General features: G+C 38.7%; 1 protein-coding gene across 4 annotated transcripts in view; it reads right to left on the bottom strand.

Moving 5' to 3' along the window:
- Window positions 1-3,370: 3,370 nt before the first annotated feature.
- Alpk1 (alpha kinase 1) overlaps window positions 3,371-22,383 on the bottom strand; it is a 128,278-nt gene continuing 109,265 nt past the window's right edge. For all 4 annotated transcript variants that reach the window (XM_027935382.3, XM_027935384.3, XM_071614467.1 and 1 more), the window contains 7 exons: window positions 21,484-21,579; window positions 20,030-20,134; window positions 16,781-18,890; window positions 12,174-12,327; window positions 7,910-8,072; window positions 5,271-5,457; window positions 3,371-4,030 (listed from right to left, as the gene is read on the bottom strand). In XM_027935382.3, coding sequence (XP_027791183.2) covers window positions 3,831-4,030; window positions 5,271-5,457; window positions 7,910-8,072; window positions 12,174-12,327; window positions 16,781-18,890; window positions 20,030-20,134; window positions 21,484-21,579 — 3,015 coding nt within the window. In that variant the 3' untranslated portion in view covers window positions 3,371-3,830. The remainder of the gene's footprint in view (window positions 4,031-5,270; window positions 5,458-7,909; window positions 8,073-12,173; window positions 12,328-16,780; window positions 18,891-20,029; window positions 20,135-21,483; window positions 21,580-22,383) is intronic.

Here is a 22,383-nt window from a genome sequence, read left to right on the forward strand (position 1 = left end):
GAGGCAGGAAGATTGCAAATTTGAGGCCAGCCTCAGCAGTTTAGACTCTATCTCTAAATAAATAAATAAATAAATAGGATCGGGGATGTAGGTCAGTGGTAACCCAGTGCCCTTGGGTTCAAAGCCTAGTGTCAAATAAATAAATAAGTAAATAAATAAATATCCGGATTCTTTTGTAAATATAAAATCCTGTTTTTTCCCCCTCATTTTATCTGCTTCAATGGGGATTGATGAACTTTTTATGTTCCTCCAAAGAAAAAATAGTTTTCACTTGGAGCCTAGGTCACAACCACTGCACTCTGCTATTGTAACACAAAAGCAATCAAAGGTAAACTGTGTTCCAATAAAACTTCATTTATAAAAACAGATGACTTTTCATAGTGTGTTTGGCCCATGGACTACTTTGCTGATTTCTGTTCTACGGCATCTGAAAAATCACTCTGTCAATTAATGGCCTCTACCTGCTTTGTCAGCAACCTCTTTTCTCTGTCTTCAGTTCTTGTTAGAAAAATTCTCTAACTTTTCTATAGAATTTTACATTGTTGACCACTTCTCCTTATTTCTTTCCTGACAAATTTGTTTGATATGATCTTGATTTTTCATCATCTCTCTTTGTTCTTAAGATTTACTTGCTTTTTTTCCCTATTACCTTATATTTAAGAAAAAAATTAATGAAGACTTAGAAATATGTATAGAAGCAGAAAAACATGTAAAATGAATTCTCAAGTATGCATTTTCCCAGTTGTTTTAGACAGCTTTTTCACCTCATGACTAGAAGATCTGATCAGAACAATTGTAGAGGAGGAAAGTTTATTTTGGGGCGGGGTGGGGGGGGCTCACAGTTTCAAAGGTCTCTGTCCATAGACAGTCAGTTCCATTCCTTGGGGCTGAAGGTGAGGCTGAACATCATGGAGGAAGAGTGTGGCACAGGGAAACAGTTCACATGAGGGATCAGGAAGTAGAGAGAGAGATCTCCACTTGCCAAATACAAATATATATCCACACACCCCAATGCCCCACCTCCTCCAGCCATACCCAATCTGCCTTCAATTAACACTCAATTAATCCCATCAGATGATTAATTCACTGATTGGGTTAAGATTCACAGCCCAATAATTTCTCCTCTGAATCTTCTTCATTGTCTCATATATGACCTTTTGGGGGACACCTCACATCCAGACCATAACACTGGTTCCACATCATCACAAAAATTGAATTCTAGCCCTATTTTTTTTTTTTTTTGCTTTGGCATGAGTATTTTATTTTATTTTTAGAGTACTGAAGATTGAACCCAAGACTTTGTACAAGACAAGGGCTCTGCCACTGAAATACATCCCTATCTCTGGCTTGAGTATTTAAGATATTACTTTACCAATTTTATCTAACATCAAACACATATTAAAAATCCACAACTGTTCCCCAAATGTTATTTTGTCACTGACTTGTTATTCCACTATTAGTGATTGGATTGATGATATATGCAATGGAGTATTATTTAGTCATAAAGAAGAATTAAATTCTGTCATTTGCAGTAAAATGGATGGAGGACATTACGTTAAATGGAATAAAGCGAACACAGGAAGACAGGTAACACATGTTCTCTTTCATATGTGGAAGCTGAAAGAATATCAATCTGAAAGTAGACTAGTGATTACTAGAGATTGGGAAATGTATGTGTGTGTGTGTGTGTGTGTGTGTGTGACAATGGAAAAAGGGTGGGTGGATTTGATTAAGGCATGCTATATGCGTGTATGGAATTATCACACCAAACTCCATTAATATGCACAAATAATATGCCTTAATAAAATAAATATAAAAATAGTGTCCAAAGATGTTTTCCTTCTTTAAAAAAAAATTGACTTGAGATGTAAGTAGTGTTAGCCTAATAACTCTATTATAAAGTTCTTCTTCAACCTTTCTCCCAATAGTATTAGAAGTTATTAAAATGTTTTGTCCAGATCAATTATTTCATTAAAAGGATGCAAAGTTGTGATTTTCTTCTTCTATCACTTCTTCTATTATGTTTATTAGTTGGAATTCCTCTATAATACTGAATAGAGTTGGGATAGTGGGAAAATTTTTGTTCCCCTTCTCAAATGGAAAGGTTAAATTGCTTCACTATAAATGATAATATTGCTGCTTTTCTTTTCAAGTTAAAAAAAACCCTTTATCAGACCCAGAAAGTTTTCCTTTATGCCTAGTTTTCAGTTATTTTTTTTTAACATGAGATGATCTAGAATTTTATTAAATTACTTCTCTGCATCTGCTGAAATTATTATTTCCTCCCTTTATTTTGTTAATAGGATGAATGAATATATATAATGAGATTAATGAATATATATGTATACACACATATCCATATAATATATATGTATACATATTATATATATATAATATATATATATATATATATATATATATATATATATATATATATATATATAAAACTTTAAAAAATAAACTTGTATTAGTTTATGTTCTCCAAGAAGTATATGCCAGGGAAAGATTAGACATGTAAGATATTTTTTGGGTGAAATGATCACAGAGAACCAATAGGATGGCATTAGAGTTGGCAAGAAGACTGCAACAAGCTCAACACCTGTGAAAAGAGAGGACAAAGAAAGGAGGATAGGGCAAGGGGAATCTTGTACCACAGCAGTAATAAGAAAGTTTTATCAAGTCAATAGGAAGGTTTTGTGCCAGAGTCCTCTGTTAGATGAATTTTGAGACTAGTATCCTTGCCATGCGTGGCTGTGGGCTGAGAATACAAGGGAAAACATGGCTTCCCCAGGAACACTGGTAGACCCAGCCGGGTGGAAGATGGGAGTGCCAGTCAGAGTGCTCCCTGGAGCAGATCAGATCTGCCTTGTTCCAACTGCAATTGTGAAGAGACAGGGGCAGCAACCCCAAACTGAGAAGAATAAGTACCCAACCTCTCCATCTATAGAGAGTCTCACCATGAGGTAAGGCATCCGCACTTTCTGATATAGTAGTTAAGGCTGAGGGAAACTTAGATTGAATAGTGGAGGAGGGAGAGAGTGAGCACTAGTTATGGTCCCAGAGAGGAAGTGAAATGGAATCGTTTTATCTTACCAGTGTCCCTTCTATATATTTCTTTCAGTGAGACCATGGAAAAGCTGCAGCCTAGACCTGAGTAAAAACATAGATCTGTGTAGGGCAAAGGGGGGGACTGTGGTGGCCATGATAATCTACCATTCTCTGTCATATCTTTCACAGATTATTAATACACTAGAAGAAAACATGGGAAATTAAAAGGAAAGAAACTCAGAGTATAAGAAAGTTCTAAGTATCATCTATAGCCAAGAAATTATCAAAGAAAAGATTGATAAATTCAACCATTAACAAAAAATTGCAGACAAATGTTTTATGCAAAGTCAAATGTCAAAATACAAACAAAATGTTGAATTCATATCACAAAGCCCTGAATATTTTTAAACATATATAACATGCCTAAATCAATAGGAAAAAAGTCAATAGTGTCAGTCTCAACAGACAGTGATAGCAAGCTCCAAAATCTCAATGGTTTAAGCACCAAATTTATTTCTTGGCAGTGTTTTGTTTCTGACCTGTGTTCATAAGTAGCTACCTCCTGACACATTCTTGGTAACTGTGACAGAGAAAGGAAACCCTGAAGGATATTGTACTAGAATTAAATCTAGGCCTGAAAGTGATACTCATCAGTTCCTCTCACAAACCATTGGCCACAACTAGCCTCAAGGAGAGGGGCTGTGCCATGTTCTGTTGCCTAGATGGAGAGGAGAAGTTGATGTTGGTGAGTACAGAGGTCTGTCTCTTTGCCAATCCACAGTCTATGACTTGTTTAGTTTCCCCATTGAAGGTCTAGTCAAAGAAAGACGGTGGCATATTTCATTACATTTCACATGCTGGTCATTAAAGAAGTAAAAAATTCCTCTCTTTCCAAAATTGGTAGTGACATTTTTCCGATCAACAGAGTGAATTTGGGGATCTGTGAGGTAGATGAGTCCTTTTCCATTACCAGTCACCCAACCTAAAAGAGAAATGGATGCATCTGAGTATTAAATTCCCTACAAATACCAATCAAACATTTTAGGGGAAAAACATATACACACACAAATGCTTAAAGAGGTGCTTTTAAAATTTGGTCATCTTATGGTTTATGTTAGTAAGTTTTTGCTAAGGAGTCTGGGCTGCATAATCCAATGCTTGGCTTAAGAAGAACTGAATATTGCATAATTATTTTTGTTAAAGTTGACATATGAGATCACCAATTTCTAGGCATTAGAGAGCAACATAAAACACTTAGAATAATGATGACAATCACAATATCGCATTTTACTTTGATGACTTGGAAGCTTCTTTAGTGCCTTAGTCATTGATTCATGTAGTCATCTGTCTAGGCCACAGATATTCACTGAGTGAAAACTCTGTGTGAAACATCGTTTTTAGAAACTGGGGATATGGCAGAGAACAAGCTAACAATCTTTGTATTCACTGAGCGAGCAATCTCGTGAAGGAGGACAGATTGATAAACTACAAATAATTAAAACATTTAATATGACAAAGTAAGAAATCATGTGGAGATAGAATAGGGAAGGTCTTGAGGTGGTCATGTGGGCATTACCAAAATAATTTTTTAAAAATTTTTTTATTGTTGGTTGTTCAAAACATTACATAGTTCTTGATATATCATATTTCACACTTTGATTCAAGTGGGTTATGAACTATAAATCACATTTGCCATTTACACTAAGTGTAGAATAAGACCTCTGATGAGTGCAATACCAGACAAATAAATACATTAGTACAGATTTTAAAAGAAGTCGGATGTAAGTACACACAGCTTTCTCTTCCATAATGGTCCCAATTATGATACTCCACACTACCCTTTTAGTAAGGGTAAAGAGCTGGAGAAAATAAAAATGGAAAAATGATTTTGACATGTGAAAAAAATCAATAAGAAATCTACATTGTGCAAATCTGCTTGAGTGAAGTAAAAAAAATACTGTTCTGGATTTTGCCCTGGAATTAAAACTAACAAATATGAGTCAGACCTCCTCATTGATTATGTGATACAATATACACTTATAGAAGTATCATACATTGTGTTCTTTCAAGAATCATTTACTACACATAGTAAAATGAATTAATTCCAAATAATGTCCTATATACTGAATAATCTACTTAAAATGATTAGGGAAAACTTTCAAAAACTTACATTCACAAGCAAGTAATATTTGGAATAAAACATTATTCCCAGTTTCTCATACCTTGTAAATCAACCACAACATCTTTATGATTAGAAAACTCATAAGAAAAATGGCCATAAGCCAAGCCATATTCCGTGGCTTTGTATTCTGTTTTCACAACTTTGGCATTATTTGATAATTTTACAAATTCTCCCAGGATATAAGGCTCCACACTGATACATCCCTTTATTGTCTTGCCTTCTAAAATCTGAAAAATAGAAGCAGAGGCAGTATGGTTAAGGCCATGGCCTCTGGAGGTGGATAGCTCTCAGTTTGGATTTTGTTACTTTTCTTCTCTAGACCTCAGTCTCCACACCTCTAAAGTGTATACTATTAACATTCAATAACTACCTTTTAGTTTTGTTAAAAAGATTACATGATAAAATGTGGTTAAGTGCTCAGCATTGTATGTAGTATAAAACAGAACCTAAATTTATTATTGTTCATATAGTAAAGTGCTCACTTAAAAATTAGACCATGAAGAGCCAGGTGCATTGGCACACACCTATAATCCCAGTGGCTCTGGAGGCTGAGACAGGAGGATCGTGAGTTCAAAGCCAGCCTCAGCAATGGTGAGGTGCTAAGCAACTCAGTGAGACCCTGTCTCTAAATAAAATACAAATCAGGGCTGTGGATATCGCTCAGTGGTAGAATGCCCCTGAGTTCAATCTCTGGTACCAATAAATAAATTGGCCCTAAATTTCTGATCCTCCTGCCTCAACCTCCTGAATAGCTGGGATTACTTGAAAAAAAAAATTAGATCATGAAGTGACCTACCCTTGGGGCTAGCTTGCCAGGGTATAAGAACAGATCATGCTATGGGACTCTGGGTTGGAATATCAATTCGGTCATCTCTGAGTGATGTGATCTACTTTGCAGAGTTGTTTTAAAGGTTAATGTTTGCAAAATGCCTGGTACAGTATGTGACTTAAAGATGGTGAAAATTGGACAATGGCTATAATTATTAAGAACAATAAAAGAGGTTAAAAATATCTCTGGCAAAATGGAAAAAAAATCATGGTAAGTATGAATGTATTAAGAATCTAATATATTTAGGGAGGAGGATATTCTATATTCGAAGAAGAGAAAACTCAGGGGCTGGAGTTGTGGCTCAGTGGTAGAGTACCTGCCTAGTATGTGTAAGGCACTGGGTTCGATACTCATCACCACATAAAAAATAAAAATAAAGGTCCACTGCCAACTGAAAAAAAAAGAGAGAGAGAGAGAGAGAGAAAACTCAGTAGGGATATTTACCTTAATTAATTAATTAATTAATTTTTGCAATGCTGGGCATTGAGCCCAGGACCTTGCCCATGCTAGGCAAGTGCTCTGCCTCTGAGATACATTCCCAGCCTTTCTTAAAATTTATTTTGAGTCAGGGTCTTTCTCAGCTGTCCAGATTGGCCCTAAATTTCTGATCCTCCTGCCTCAACCTCCTGAATAGTGGGATTAAAGCTTGCTCCATTATGCTGGCCACCTTTATCTATTTCAAGGACTATTTAGTGAAAAGAGAGTTATCCCAATGGCCCCAGAAGGTACAGCCATGGGCAGAAAACAGAGGAAGACAGACTTGGGCCAAGTCTAATAGCTTTCACAATTATTTAAATTAAATCAAAAGGAGGATAATTATTTTTTTAAAAAATAAAGATGTTTATGCTATAATTTGATATCAGTTGGTTGAAGGAGGTGGGGACAAACAGAAGTAAAATGGGATTTATGAGTAGTGTTGAGGGGATAACTCATTAGGTATGATATCTAGGGTCTCTTCTTTCTCTGAAAGTAAGAGACAGTACAACAAGAAAGTCTACTAAAAATGCTACCTTGACCATGAGGGATCAGATACCAGGATCAACAGATATACAAATGTGACTTGGAAGATCTAAATGATGCACTGATGGGGATGGAGGGTCACATTTCTTACATATCTGTCTAAGAACATGAAATTGATGAAACAGACGAAGGATTCTAGAAATCTGAGTTTATTGGATTTTTACCTGAACCATGGTAGAAGTAGACAGATTGGCAATAAAAATCAAAATTATTATTATTATTATTTTTTGTGGTACTGGGGATTGAACCCAGGACTTAACACATGCTAGGTGAGTGCTCTAACACTGATCTACATCCAGCCCTTCTCCTCACCCCCTCACCCCCCCACTTCCCCGCTCCCTGCCTGTTTTCTTTAGTTGTAGATGGACACAGTACATTTTTTTTTTTTTTTGAGAGAGAGAGAGAGAGAGAGAGAGAGAATTTTAAAATATTTTTAGTTTTAGTTTTCGGTGGACAAAACATCTTTGTTTGTATGTGGTGCTGAAGATCGAACCCAGGTCGCACACATGCCAGGCGAGCGCACTACCGCTTGAGCCACATCCCCTGCCCAGTACATTTAATTTATTTATTTTTATGTGGTGCTGAGGATCGAACCTCACACGTGCCAGTTGAACGCTCTACCACTGAGCCACAACCCTAGCCCCCTTTTTGTTTTATTTTGAGACAGGGACTTGCCAAGTTGATCAGGCTGGCCTGGAACTTGAGATCACCTGCTGCTTCAGCTTCCCAAGTAGCTGGGATTACAGCCATGCAATGTACCACTGCACCTGGCTAACATAATATGTATTTATAGGTCTGTTTAACACAACCCTTTCTCTTAAAAACCTTACCAGTAATATTGTGGAGGGGATGTAGAATATCTGTGTTGGGATCTTTTGTTCATAGAGTCTCTTGTTAAACTCTGTCACGTAGTACTGTGCAGTCATCTGCCGCTCCACATCAATGAAGTGGTGCCAGAGCCCCTTCTGCTCTTTATACTCTTTCCCAACATATCTATGAATAGAGAAAATCCACATAACATAGTAAAGTGATATTTTTTACTACAGAATAAAATTGAGAAGATTAAAAAGAGATCTCAAAAATATTACTTTTTCTCTCTTATCTGGTCAATATTAATTATCTTGACTTACTTTGTTATTCAAATGCTTTTGTCAGAACCACCTGAGCAATGCTAGAATAATACCCAGAATAATACCAATTATAAAAGGTGTCCACTTAATGGGGGTCTTCTGATTCTTTTGTAAGCCAAGGTATTCAACATGGTAGGTGGGAAAGTTGTCTAGATTCTGGAGCCAGATCTTTCAGTACCTGCAGTGTGGCCTTATACACACCAATTATTCAATTCAAAGCCTCTCTCTATCCCTTTCTTGTATGCGTATTTCATCCCAATGAACACTTACTGGTTATCAACACCTATTACATTCACAACATTATGCTAGTCCTAAGTGCTTTGAAAGTGTGAGACATGGTTTGTAGATCTTCCAGGGCTCACATCACAGTTGAAGAAAAAAGGTACAAGTCAGTAAATGATTAAGTAAAACAGTAAGCACTACATTTTACTGTAGCTTACACACGCTATCAGCTGATGTGGATTTATGAGCCATTTCACATGTGTCTGGAATGACCTCTAAAAAACAAAGGAAATTGTCAGAATCATAGACCTCAATGAGAGTAAACTCTCCAGAAATTTCTGAATCCAATATATAATGGAATCTAAGGAAGCAACAGTTTGGGCCATTCAAACTCCTGAGGATCAGGAAACATCTCTGACAGGAGGCTGCAGAAGAGCAGCCTTCATGACACGAGAAAGCAGCCCAAAGAGGAGCAGCGGTCATAGCACCGTAGTCCAGTACTTCATGTAGTTCTGCTCTAGACAGAACCCGAGATGGGCAAAAGATCTGGAGCAATTCAGAATTTTGCTTTGTGACTGTGGATAGAGATGTGCACAAAGGGGTAAAACCTATGGGTGCCAGTACTGAAGTATTTCCTGAATATTCTGCCAGGGGACCTCCAACTCTAGGTGTGGGATCACCAATCTGGGAGCACAGAATCATTCCTTCCTTCCATTTGGACTCTGAACCATTTTATTGGAATCATTTCTCTTTGGTGAGAATTAGTGTAGACTCTCACAGTCACTTTTCTTTTAATTTGCAAATGTCTTTATTTTGCCTTCCATGAAAGACAGTTTCAAGTGCATGACTTCCATAGTTCCTGACTTCTGTTGTTGCTGGTGCAAAATCAGATGTGTATCTAATTGACATTTCTTTGTATGTACTCCATTTCCCCCTGCCCTCCGCCCCAGTATATACTGCTTTTAAGAGTCTTTTTTTTTTTTTTGTCCTTGGTATTCTGAAATTTATTTATTTATTTTTTTCAGTGCTGGGGATTGAACCCAGGGCCTTATGGATACTAGAAAGGTGTTCTACCACTGGAATGTTCTACATTCCAGATCTGTCCTTGGGATTCTGAAGTTGGACCATTATGCAGAAGTAGATTTATGATTGCTTGCCTTCATTTCTTTCTTCCTTCCTTCTTGTTTCTGTTTCTATACTCCTTGAGATTAATTGTGATTCTTGTATTTGAAGATTAGTGTTTTTTGAATTCTGGAAAATTACCAGAAATTTTCTAATCAAACATTGCTTCTGTTCTATTGGCTCTGTTATCTCCTTCTGATCAGGTGCATATTAAACCTTCTCATTCCATTCTCCACGTCTCTTAGTCTCAATTTATTTCTCATCTTGGATCCTCCTAGGATATATATGGGTACATTAGTTTCCTAAGAATGATGTAACAAGGTACACAAACTAAGTGGCTTAACCAGTAGAACTTGATTTTCTCACAGTTCTGGAGCCTAGGAGTCCAAAGTCAAAGTGCCAGTAGGATCATGCTCCCTCTGAAGGCAATAAGGAAGGATCTGTTCCAGGCCCCCCTCATCGTTTCTGGAAGTTCCTTGCCTTGTGGCTGCATACTATAATTTTCACGTGGTATTCTCTGTGTGTGCACCTATCTCCAGATGTCTTCCTTTTTAAAAAAACCAATTACACTGGGTTAGGGGCTCACCCAGTGTGGCCTCATCTTAACTGCCTCTGAAATGACTTGATTTACAGTCTGAGTACTGGGAACTTCAACATATGATTTTTAAGGTGTTTGCAGGATACAGTTCAGCTTAAAATGCCTTTATTGACCACTTACATATGTGACTTTGGGTAAGTTTTTAAACATCTTTGTGCCTCAGTTCCTTCATGTATAAAATGGGGACAATAATAGCATTTACCTCATTAGGTTTTTGGAGGATTAACTGAATCAGTCCGTGAACCACTTCAAATAGGGCCTGGTACCTGGTTAAGTGCATTTGCATGTTTACTGTTATAATAGTCAACTTTTCAAGAATTTTCAACTTTTACTGTTTAAAGAGGCATTCAACTTATTTCTTTCTCTCTTTCTTTCTGTGTCTCTTCTCTTTCCCCTTTTCTTTTCTTTTTGGTTTGGACTGGGGATTAACCCAGGGGTGCTCTACCACTCAGCCACATCCCAGGCCTATTATGTAGTTTATTTAAAGACAGAGTCTCACTGAGTTGCTTATAGCTTTGCTAATTTGCTGAGGCTGGCTTTGAACTTGCAATCCTCCTGCCTCAGCCTCCTGAGCCACTAGGATTACAGGTGTGCACCACTGCACTCGGCTTTTCCCATTTTATTTCTTACATTATTTGGATTTAGATAAATAAAGAATAAGACAAATTTTTTTAAAGTTTTGGCTTATAGGTCATTTAAGAATATAAATAGTATAAAGTTAGGCCTTAAAATCAATGAACTAATTTTTCAGATGAGGTTCTGTTTGAAGTTTTCATCAAGAACTAAGGCCAGCACTGAGGCTGTATGTAGCTTAGTGGTAGAGTGCTTGGCACTAAGCTACATACAGCACATATAAATAAAGAAAATAAAGGTATAAAAATATTATGAACAAAAAAATAACTAAGGCCAAGTAGAAAATTTTTTTAGACACTTTCCTCAGTGAAGTGGAGTGCATACTTTTGTTGTTTATTTTTTGTTTTCTGGTACTAGGGATTGAACCCAAGGGCACTTAACCACTGAGCATTTTTTTATTTTGATAAGGATCTCACTAAGTTACTTAGGGTCTTGCTAAGTTGCTGAGGCTTGCCTCAAACTTGTGATCCTCATCAGCATGTATGCCTCAGCCTCTGGATTTGCTGGAATTACAAGCATGTACCCCTGCATGCAGCACGAGTGGAATTTTTAAAAGATAATATTTCTGAAAGCTGCTAGTGGTAGCACACACCTGTAATCCCAGTAGCTTAGGAGGCTGAGGCAGGAGGATTACAAGTTTGAGGCCACCTCAATAATTTAGTGAGACCCTATGTCAAAACGAAAAATAAAAAGGACTCAGGGTGTAGCCCTGTGGTAGAGTACCCCTGGTTCAATCCCCAGTACCAAAAATGGAAAAAAATAAGAAAGAGACAATCATTCCATGGAGAAAGTGCCACCACTGAATCCCTGCTTTCCATGAGTGGTCTCTAAACTCACTATTCTTTGTGTATATCTTTTGTCTCTAACTGTCCCCCATCCCACCCTGCCCCAAACTCCTATAGAGGGTACCTAAATGGTCCAGTGAATACTTACATCCCTGGACATGCTTCTTTACTGGCCAGAGGATAGAGAATCTTCCTGCCTTTTTTTTTTCTTTCTGTAGACTCACCTACTTATTTAAAAGTGTGGTTTCCACAGTTTAGCCTCTTTGCCAGCATTTTTAGTGAGTAAGGCTCTCTGGCCTACCATATGACCAGGAACTCCATTTTTCTTATCTGCATAGTGGGCCTAAAAATGTTTCCCAGTGAATTTGAGATGATGAATATAGGACATCCAGCAAAATGGCTGATATAACATGATCTTCAATAATGGTAGCTGCCATTAACTAACTAGTGATAAAAAGAGAAAAGGGTAGAAATCTGAAAACATACATTTTGGCCATTTTCCCAGCCCTTTCAAAAATCTCATGAATGAGTACTTAGCAGAATGGGAAGATGAGCCCATTTTACATTGGTGACATAGGTATTTTTTTTTTTTTTTCAGTTATACCTTCCCAGAGTTTCTTCCTGATGGAGATAATGAACCCAAAAGGCATTTCTTTGCTTGCCTTTCTTCTTCACATTTAGGTAATCTCCCAAATACACAGCAGTTTCCTGGGCTGTCCACAGTTCAGACTTCTTGGAATATTTTAACAAAAGAGCATCTGGAAAAGAGATAAGAAGAGAGTAGAGCTAAGTTTTAAAAGAATGTTACAAATCATGAATAAAGTTGAAGAAACATGAGTCCTAAAGCAACCCATCAGAAATCTTCAATTTTTTTAAACTTTTTTTTCTCCCAAATTTTTGCCTCTTTTCAAATTATGGATACTATTAAAAAGTTAGTGAAGTACTATAAAAAGGTAACACTTCACATTTTGCAGTGAAGAGTGGTGTAGGCATTCAGCTTGAGCAGACTGTAGGCACCTTGGTAATTGTCAAGATTGCCCCTGAGCAACCCTGGGAGGCTTCCCAGCATACTGGAAATAAGTGAAACTATTCTCACAGTGGTATGTGGAGCTTTATGACAGGACCTTGGTGTTCTCAATGCCAGGAATTTTTGATATCAGCTTGAGAGAAACCAGGTGGGATGAAGTCTCCTTTCCTGAACACTTCATAAGCACAACTCTTCTGCCCTAAATTGTGAGGATCCACTGGTTTACTGTTGCCCAGAACCATGCTTTTGTAAATAAGCTCCCAGTAATTTGCATTCTGTTAAACCCTGGATCTGTCTGCCTCTTTCTTTGGTGGTACTTTCTTTCATGGGACTTTGGGTCCAATTCTCATAGGCTGGGACCAGGCTATTCGAGAATGAATAGCCTTTGATTTGCAAAATCTCTTGCTTGGGAAGGCAAATGATTAAGATAAGATCAGAGTTTCTGTATGAAAGAGATGGAAAATAGAGGGGCTTTTAAAGCAGCTAGATCCCAGAGAGCATGTTGGGATAAGAGGTATGTTTGCAACTTCATCCAATCTGGGAATCCTACATAGAAGAGCTGACTTCCTTTGTCAGAACAAACAGAAATAACTAAATAATTTTACCTGAAAGGCTCCTAGCAACTCTAGAGATTCTAGATTACAGATAAAACGGCATTCTTATTTTCTCTTGTTTTAAGTCAGGAAGGTCTAGGAATTACTTAAGAAATTGTAGCCACCCTACAAAGATGCAAACTCCACTTAAAAAAAAAAGATTAGAGCAAAAAGCCAGGGTTGTTTCCATCTTAAAGAAAGGAAGAAGAATGCTGGGTTCAATGCTGTGTGCCTTATTCCCAGCTACCTGGACAGCTACAGAAGGATGGTGAATTTAAGGCCAGCTAGTATAATTTAGTAAGACCCTATCTAAAAAAATAAAAATAAAAAAAAAATAAAAAAAAACAAAATCAGGAAGAACAGTGCTAGGAAAGAAAGTATCTCTTCTAGGGAAAAGACCAATATGAACTCTAAGAAAGAAATGCAACATCTTGGTATCCAAGTTAAAATTCAGTGAACAAAGACCTCCTGTGTGTCTAGGTTGTGACAATGAAAGAATGAATGGAAAACTTGGGAGAGAAGATATTTAAGATAAACCCACAGGTATGGAAGGGGATGACTCTGGGCTAGTGGAGATGGTGTCCAGGGTTTGATGACTCAATGAGAAACCGGGATGGAAACAAAGGGTGAGATGCTTGTCCATACTCGTGGAGGGTGGTCACTTGAGGGAAGAAAGGAGGGAGCTTATGACTTATGTTTCTGCAACATTGGGCCTTCTCTCCTCTATGGTGGTTTTTGTCCATAAATTGACACACAATAATAATAATAAAAAGTACAGACAGCAGAAATTGTAAATGTTTGTATGAAAAACCCCACAAGGCAGGAACAAATCTCTCGATACACAAAGTGCAAGTCCTAAATAAAAGATGATTAAATCAACTCAACCAAACTTAGGACTTATATTATGCAAATAATTTAAGTGAAGAGACAGACTATAACTAGAGAAGATATATTTACAATACAAACAACTGACAAAAGATTAGTTATATAGTTTCTATTTTTGAAAAAATAGAAGAAACATAAAAAGGCATTTCACATGGGGCTTATAAACAAATAGGAAGATGTTCCTGGCATTACTGACTATGCAAGTATGAATTAAAACCATAGTCTTAATTTCATTGTATAGCCATAAGATTTGCAAAAATTGGGCCTGATAATACCAGGGGTTAGAGAAGATCTGTGGAACTCACATGTTGTGCAAGACACAACTCCTGTAGAAAACAGTTACACTTCGCTGACATAAATTTTTGCATACCTTGTGATCTAGCTCTGGACTCCTACTCATGACAAAGTTTTGTGCTTTGGTGTATGCAGGAATATGCAAGAATATTCATAGTGACATTTGTAATAGCTTGTAACTAGAAAAAGTGAAACATCTGTCTATGGAGAATGGATACATAAATTAGGTATATTTACTCCAAGTGATATTCTGTAATGAAAGTGAATGACCTACAGTTATACCTTGCAATAAGAATGAATCTCAAATGTTAATGAAAAAAAAAACCAATTTCCATGACATTACATGGTATGTGAAGCTTTATGACAGGACTTTGATGAGCTCAAAAATAAGCAAAACCAAAGAGCATATTGTCTGGGTATGTATATAAAACTGTACTGTTAAAAAAAGATAACAGTGATAAACCAAAATTTATCTCAGTGATTTCCACAGGAGGATCAATAAATGGGGACAGACAGAAACACAGGCAGGTTAAAGTTAAATGAATAAAGTTCTAGCCCTTGGGTCGGAGGGCCTGGGTGTATGCTATATACAGTTTTGCTTTATAACTGTCAGTTCTGTACATCTGAAATAGGTTGTATTGGATACATGCATTAAGTTTATTGTAAAAAGTAAAGACAAAATGAAACGAGGGAAAAATAACAATAAGGCAATTACCTAATTAGAAGAAATGTGATTCTGAAATTGCAGCATCTCACAGTAGTAGGGAAAACCCTATCATTAGCAAAATTTTGCTTTTTTAGCAACAACCTGATGTGTATTTTAGTCTGACTTCAAGGTGCCTTCATGGGTGGGCAAAATATTAGAATGCTTTCAAGCAGAAGCCCTCAACATTGGCTTTATATGAAATCATTAGGGAGTTCCCAGGACATCCTGATGGTTGGATTCATTCCCCAGACCCACTGGATGGGGCTGTCTGGGATGAGGCATAGGAAGTTTTAAAAAGCTTCCAGGAGATTCTACTGCATTGCCCTGATTAAGAACTACTACTTCATATCTAGTATTTAGTAATCAACATAGCTTATTTCTTCTGAGATGCACTTTACAATAGTTTTTTTCCTCATTCAAATGATTCTTCTGTATATTGGAAAGGCATTATATACTATGTTTCTCTGGGCTGAAAGAAGAACCTTCATGCTATCTTTCACCCAGTCTCTCTTTTAGGCTGTGATAGACATATTGACTGCTGGTGGCTCCAGCCCAGCGTCCCTGCTGTAGGAAATGACTTTAATAAGAAGTTTTTGCTAATTGCAACCATAGGGGTCCTATAGTTTGAACATCTGTGTCCTCTTAGAATTCTAATGTTGAAATCCTAACCCACAAGATGATGGTATTAGGAGGTAGAGCTTTTGGGATGTGATTAAGCCATGAGGTTGTGACCTTATAAATGAGGCTCCTTGACCCTTCCACCTTATGAGGACACTGGGAATTCCCAAGGATCCAGAACTATGAGAAATAAAATTCTGTTGTTTATAATCTCCTTTGTTTACAGTTTTTATTATGGAGGCCCAAAGAGACTAAGAGAAAGGGGCACATAATCAATTCTTTGGCTGGCAAGAAAATGCTTAGGTGGACAAGTGTGAAAATCTCTGTCCACAAGAAAGATGATATTTAACTAAGACTCTTATCCTTGATTTTTTTTTTTAAGTATCAGGGATTAAACCCAGGGGTGCTTAAGCACTGAACCATCTCTCTCCAGCCCTTCTAATTTTGAGACAGGCTTTTACTAAGTTGCTTAGGGCCTCGCTAAGTTGCTGAGGCTGGCTTTGAACTCAAGATCCTCCTGCTTCAGTCTCCTTCTTCTTGAATTTGAATAAGGAAAAAAGAAATCATCTGGTTGGTAAAGAGAAGTAAAAGAGGAGACAGATGCTGAATGAATGATTGACTATCCAGAGCAGTTTTAAATCCTGAATGATAGCTGTGTTAAGGCCTCTGAAATTCCTGTCTCCCTTTCTGCCTCACGTGTCCTTATAGCAAACCTCGAGCATGTGAAGGAAGCTTGAGCAAATCTCTATTCTTGGTCACCATTAAGGTCTGTCACACAAAGGGTGAGGGAGGCCCCTGCAGTTTACATTTCTCTGTGGAACTCACAAAGTACAACAAAGAATAAAACATTTGTCATGAGGTTTTTTAAAAAATATTTTTTAGTTGTAGATGAACACAATACCTTTGTTTATTTTTATGTGGTGCTGAGGATGGAAACCAGCGCCTCACATGTGTTAGGCAAGTGCTCTACCACTGAGCCACAACTCAGCCCTGTCATGAGCTTTAAGTGGTCTATACAACAAGATTTTCAGAGGGCCCCAGAAGTAGGTGATTCCAACATCTGTATAGACTGAAAAGATCGCACTTACTGTGAGCTCGTTGGAGTTGACTGGGCTTAAAAACGCCTGTATTTTCCAGTCTCTGAAACAGCCAATCATGCCTCACTCCTGCCAAGAGTTTGTCCAAGTCATCGGGCTGCAGGGTACGAGCCTCAAGGACTTCTTTCCTCATTTTTCCTAGCGATGAGACAGAAGAAGAACTTCCACTGGAATTCAGAGAAGACCATAAGCTTTCCCCCTCAGAAGAACCACTGGAAAATGTAGGTGACTTCAACCACCATGAAAGGGATGAGCTGGAGCTCTGGCTGCAGTTTAGCATGTGTCCCGGTTCATTTCCTTCTTCTGTGGTGGCACCATCCTCGCTGAGCACAGGAAAGGGAATGTTACTGTTAACAGAGGAACTGGGGGTCTCAGTCTTCTGACCAGGTGGCTGTCCCATGGTGCACGGTCTAGGAGAGTCATGTCCACCTGAGGAGCAGACATCTGTGCTATCAAAGAGGTGGCCCTCCTCATCTTCTGTAGGGGCATCAGGGTCAATGCCCTGCTTCCTGACTGAGCCACCACCCACCTTCTCTGAGTCAGGATGTTGATCAGGCTGATAAGTGAAAGAGCTACATGCTAACATGGAACTGTGGCCCTGAGAACTGCCCACGACTACACGAGAGTCTAAAGGCATATCTTTTGCGCTTTCCTCTGTTTCTCCTTCTGGGTCCACCCAGAAGAAGCTCTCTTTAAATACAGGGCCCACATATTTTTCATTGAGTTCTTTTCCCTTTTCTTCCCCATGTCTGTCTTCAATGTCACAGTTGGTTTCTGGAAAATCATCAATTATTTCAAAGTCTTCTTCTTCTTGGATTGAAGGACATGAGGCCATGTGCTTGAATCTACCAGAATCAGAAGACCAAGAAGCAGAACCACATGAGGGTTGGAAGTGAGCAGAAGTATTGCCAGGTCCTGCAAGTTGGACCTCCTGGACAACTTCTGGAGCTTCTTCTGATAGCCCTGCTTCAGAGACCAAGCATGTGTTGGTTGTGTTGTGAGGACAGAAGGTTGTTAAGGGCATGCGTTTGTGTGGTTGACCCTGAGAAGGCTTTAAACTGTCATCTGGGGATATTTGGAGAGAAACATTGTGAAGCTCTGAAGACAATGACCGCACAGCTCTGTGATCCCTGCCGTTCTCCAGCTCCTCAGACGGGGCAGTGGAACACTGGGTGTCCACAAGATGTTTTTCTTTGCTAGATTCTTTTCTAGCTGATCTGTCATCGATAGGATAATTCACTTCCTCCCAGCTTGAAGAAGAACTAAGCCCTGATAACTTGCTCCAAGTACTGGAGCTCTGGCTGTTGCTCAGAGACTTGTTGCAGACATCTCCCCCCACATTGCTGTGGTCAGGCGGTTCAGTCTCAGTCTCCACATCTTGATCCAGGGAGACTCGGAATGCCTCAGAATGGGTCCAGTTTCTCCTTCCTATCCTTCTGAGTATCTCTGGACCCTTGCTTTTTTGTGAGCGTGGTTTGTCTTGAGTAGCAGTCATAGTATCTGTGGTTTTTGTTTCTGTTTTTAAAGTAGTGATACAGACTCCTGTTTTTATGTCTTTTTGTTTATTTTTGTTGTTTCCACAAATGTTTTCAAAAACCTCACACACGGAGGTGTGGTGCTGTGAATAGGTTTCAAGGATTTTATGGAAATCCACTTGTCCATGCAAGATAGGTTTATTCAATCCGTACTTGAAACTCTCTGGGACATAAGATCTGTCATCTAAATTTGAGAAGCTTTGGACCTGTAAATGATCCTTCACCTGGCTGATAACAGACATGATCTCTCGAGACAGAGATTCTCTGTCCTGACTTCTGGAGGAAGTACTGAAAGTGTACAGCTTCTTCATGGCTTCATTACAGAGCTGACTCGCGGCACAGACTGCGTGCGTCTCTCCGTGGAGTCTCCGGTGCACTGTGGTGAGACCGAAGGCGGCTTTGATGAAGCTATGAAGTTCCTGTTTTCCGGTGACTACCTGATCATCTCTCTTGGTGAGAAGGCCGATCTCAAAGGCCTCTTTGGCTTCACACAGATACAAGTTTTTCATTCCTGGAGGACAGTCATTAGAACTAGTATATGATAATAAGCATGTGCCACGGATATTCTGTGGAAAATACAAACACAGAATCAGATACTGAGTTGCAAACTGGAAGCACATCAGGATAAACTTTTCCCTCCTAGAAGATAATCATTTGAAATATTATGGGACAATAAACAGATGACGCACATCTTCTGAGGCAAATGCACACTTTGAGTTAAGGACCGATGTCTTTTTGGTGAATGAGAAGAAGGGATGGGGAGGTAAGGGATTAGCTGGTATGAAGGGATAAGAAATTAGCTTTAAAGGCCTCCTACTGTAGCCCTGATACTTTTTGATTAAAGATGGCAGAAGTATGGCCATTGCTGTTTTAACAAACAATCTATACATGGAATATGGACATAATAAGTTTCTCTATGCAGTAAGGTTGTTTTAACACATCACTCACTTAACAATAGCCCAAACAATAGAGGTTTTCAAATCCATTTGTGCATTAGAATCATCTTTGCAATAAGAGTCATCCCTCCGTATTGGTGGATTGGTTTCAGGACCCCATATGGAGACCAAAATCTGTGCCTGCTCAAGTCTCTTATATGAAATGACACAGAATTTGCATAGTCTATGTCCATCCTCCCACGTACTTTAAATCATCTCTATGTCACTTACAATACCTAATACAAGGTAAATGCTATGTAAATACTTGCTGTACTCCATTATTTAAGGAATAATGGCAAGGACACAAAAGTTTGCATGTGTTTAGTATGGATTCAACTTTTTGCTCCCATAAATAGTTTTGATCCAAGGTTGGTTGAATCTGCAGATTTGGGACCCACAGACATGGAGGACCAATTGTACTTCAAAGTGAAAGATTGCTGGATATCAGTCCCATAGATTTGTATTTAATGGACCTAAGGTAGAGCCCAAGAGTATGCATTTTGAAGAGCCTCCTTGGGTGAGTCTAATGTGCTGTCAGGCTTGGAAACCACTATTCGAGAACAGAAAACATTCTGTGCTTGGGCTGGATAATTTAGCTCCCATCAGGATGTGGCCACTCTAACTGAGCGCTTTTTCCCATGGCGAGTCTCATCACAGCTGCCAATCATGAGGCACACTGCCTACTTTAAGCCTACACCTTTCCCTCCCACTGGTTGCAGAGGGGAGCACCCCAGGGAAAGGAACTAGGGCGGGGGCTGCACTCTATTTACCACAGCTGTGAGCACGAACAGGGGTGTGTAGGCACTGAAGGCAGCTGCCAGTTTGCAGGCTTCCGCAGCCGACAACAAATGGTGGTCAAACTCCTTGAGCAAGCCCTGCAAGAACACAGGAGGCAAAGTGGAGGGTGATGATTTATCCATTAGCAAAAACAGGTGGCGGAGTTCCTTTACTTTTCTTTTAGGATCCTGAGGGCCCCTTGCTTCTCATCACAAACCTTTTAGAACAGGCCAAGAAAGAGTAAGTGGATTTAAAGACCCCAGGGTACTGATCGTCCTTTCCCCCAGGTTGACACACTCTCCATATTCCACCTCTCCACTCCAGAGAGGGCCTAGGATGTGAAAATACTTATAGTGTCTGCCTGTGTAAGTGAATCAAATGCCCTTAAAATGGGGGCAGTTCTTCATTTGCATGAACTCTTTATATTTTGCAGTCAGGTTAATTGAGGCATTTTGCATTGTTCTTGGCAAAGAGACCTTCACAGCAACGAGGATTCATTCACTCATTTTAGAAAGATGTATTGAATAATTGCACAGGCCAGGTACTGTTCTAGACTCAGGGAGGCATAGAACAGGGAGCCTGCTGTGAGTTTACTTTCTATTGGGAGGAGGGATTTGTCAACACAAAAAGCAAATAAAATGCCTAGTGTCTGAGATAATAAGAGTTCTGGAGGAAAACCAAGTAGAGAAGGGGTTACAGAGGTCTGGATTGGGAAGGAAGTTTGCAGTTTTAAATAGTTATTTTGGGTATTTAGTAGAAATGGCAATTGTAAAAAAAAATCTTCATTTCAATGTTGCCTGGAGAGAAGTTCAATGTCAACACCAATGCTCCAGATGACAGAGACCCAGGCTCTGTTCTCATTCTCTTACTGGTTGTGCAAACTGCAGATGTTACTTAGTTTTTCTGAATCTCAGTCTATTTCTCTTTAAAATGGGAATGATACATTGTGCTCTATCTCATTGGGTTTATGTGGCTATACACATTTTTTTTTAGTTGCAAGGTGATATGTAAATATTAGTCATCATTATTATTAATGATAACAGCCTGGATTAAATGACTGATGGGTGAACTGATTTGAATGGATAGTGATGGGTTTTAAATATGTACCCCTTTATCATCAAGATGACCCAAATTTAGAAACTGAATTTTGTGATAATTTTAAATGAAATGAATTGGACTCAAAATCACTTTGAGGATATTCATTCTACTCATTCACTAAAAAAAATGTTTAGTACCTTGTGTTTCCTGATTCTATGCTAGGTGCTGGGATAATAAAGCTGAACAAGACACCACTGGATCTGTCTCCAGGACTTCTCCTGTTAATCCAAGAGGAGATTCTCTGCTCCTTGACCCTCAGTCTCCTCAGAAAGTGCTTAACACCAGGAATAACATTGGCAGTGCCTAGATGGTGCCAGTCTGAGCCATGTTTTTGGCATATGATAATTACCAAGTTAATCTGTGGATTGTTTTTAAACTTTTCATAATCTTTTCTGCTCATGGAAACAAAGATGTCTGCCAGTATTCCAAGTGATGTGGAAATGCCCTGTAAAGAAATCACAAACAAATCAGACTTAGAATTCAGGGCGGCTCTCATCTCATGGCTTACAGACCACAATGATCCCTCCATATGAACCTTTGTCTATTATTTTAATAATAATCATTATTATTACTATGCCCTTGAAGACACTTGTGAACTGAATGTCACTGGGCTTGAAAGACCATCACCTCTTGAGACACAGGGACTGACTGTAAACACAATTATTTTTAGTTGGGTTTCACATGATTCATACTTGCTTATACTGCTGGCCCGAATAATTGGCCCAAGAAAGGGATCTCACATCAGATCCTAGCCATGTTGTAAAAGCATAGGCAGCAACACTGCTGACCCAGCTCAGGGAAATGGAATAAATAACCGGAGGCTTCAGATAAGGAGGAGAATATTCCCCCAAATTATTGAAAATGAAAAGGTCAAATCGGAGAGCAAAGAATGTATCTTAACTTCTTAAAGATGCTACATAAACAATTCATTGAAGTCTGTGCCCACTTAACTCAAAGAATGATTTTACATATAAGCAGCTTGGGCATGGGTGTTGAGAGCCACAGCCGAAGGGGCCCCAGCAAACTTCCAGCTGAACTTTGCTATGGAATCAAATAAAGGCTAAATGCACAATAACAGATGAATGGACCAGGAGAGAGAAATAAACCGATGGTTATAAATTATTACAGAGACACTAAATATATGCCAAGAGCTCACTGTGAGCAAGGACAGAGCAAGATACAGATGCAAGTTACTAAATTTTCTGGTCTTGTGCTCATATAGACTAAATACAAACAACACAGATAGAAT

Source organism: Marmota flaviventris, chromosome 7 (assembly GCF_047511675.1).
Source record: "Marmota flaviventris isolate mMarFla1 chromosome 7, mMarFla1.hap1, whole genome shotgun sequence".
Classification (NCBI taxonomy): Eukaryota; Metazoa; Chordata; class Mammalia; order Rodentia; family Sciuridae; genus Marmota; species Marmota flaviventris.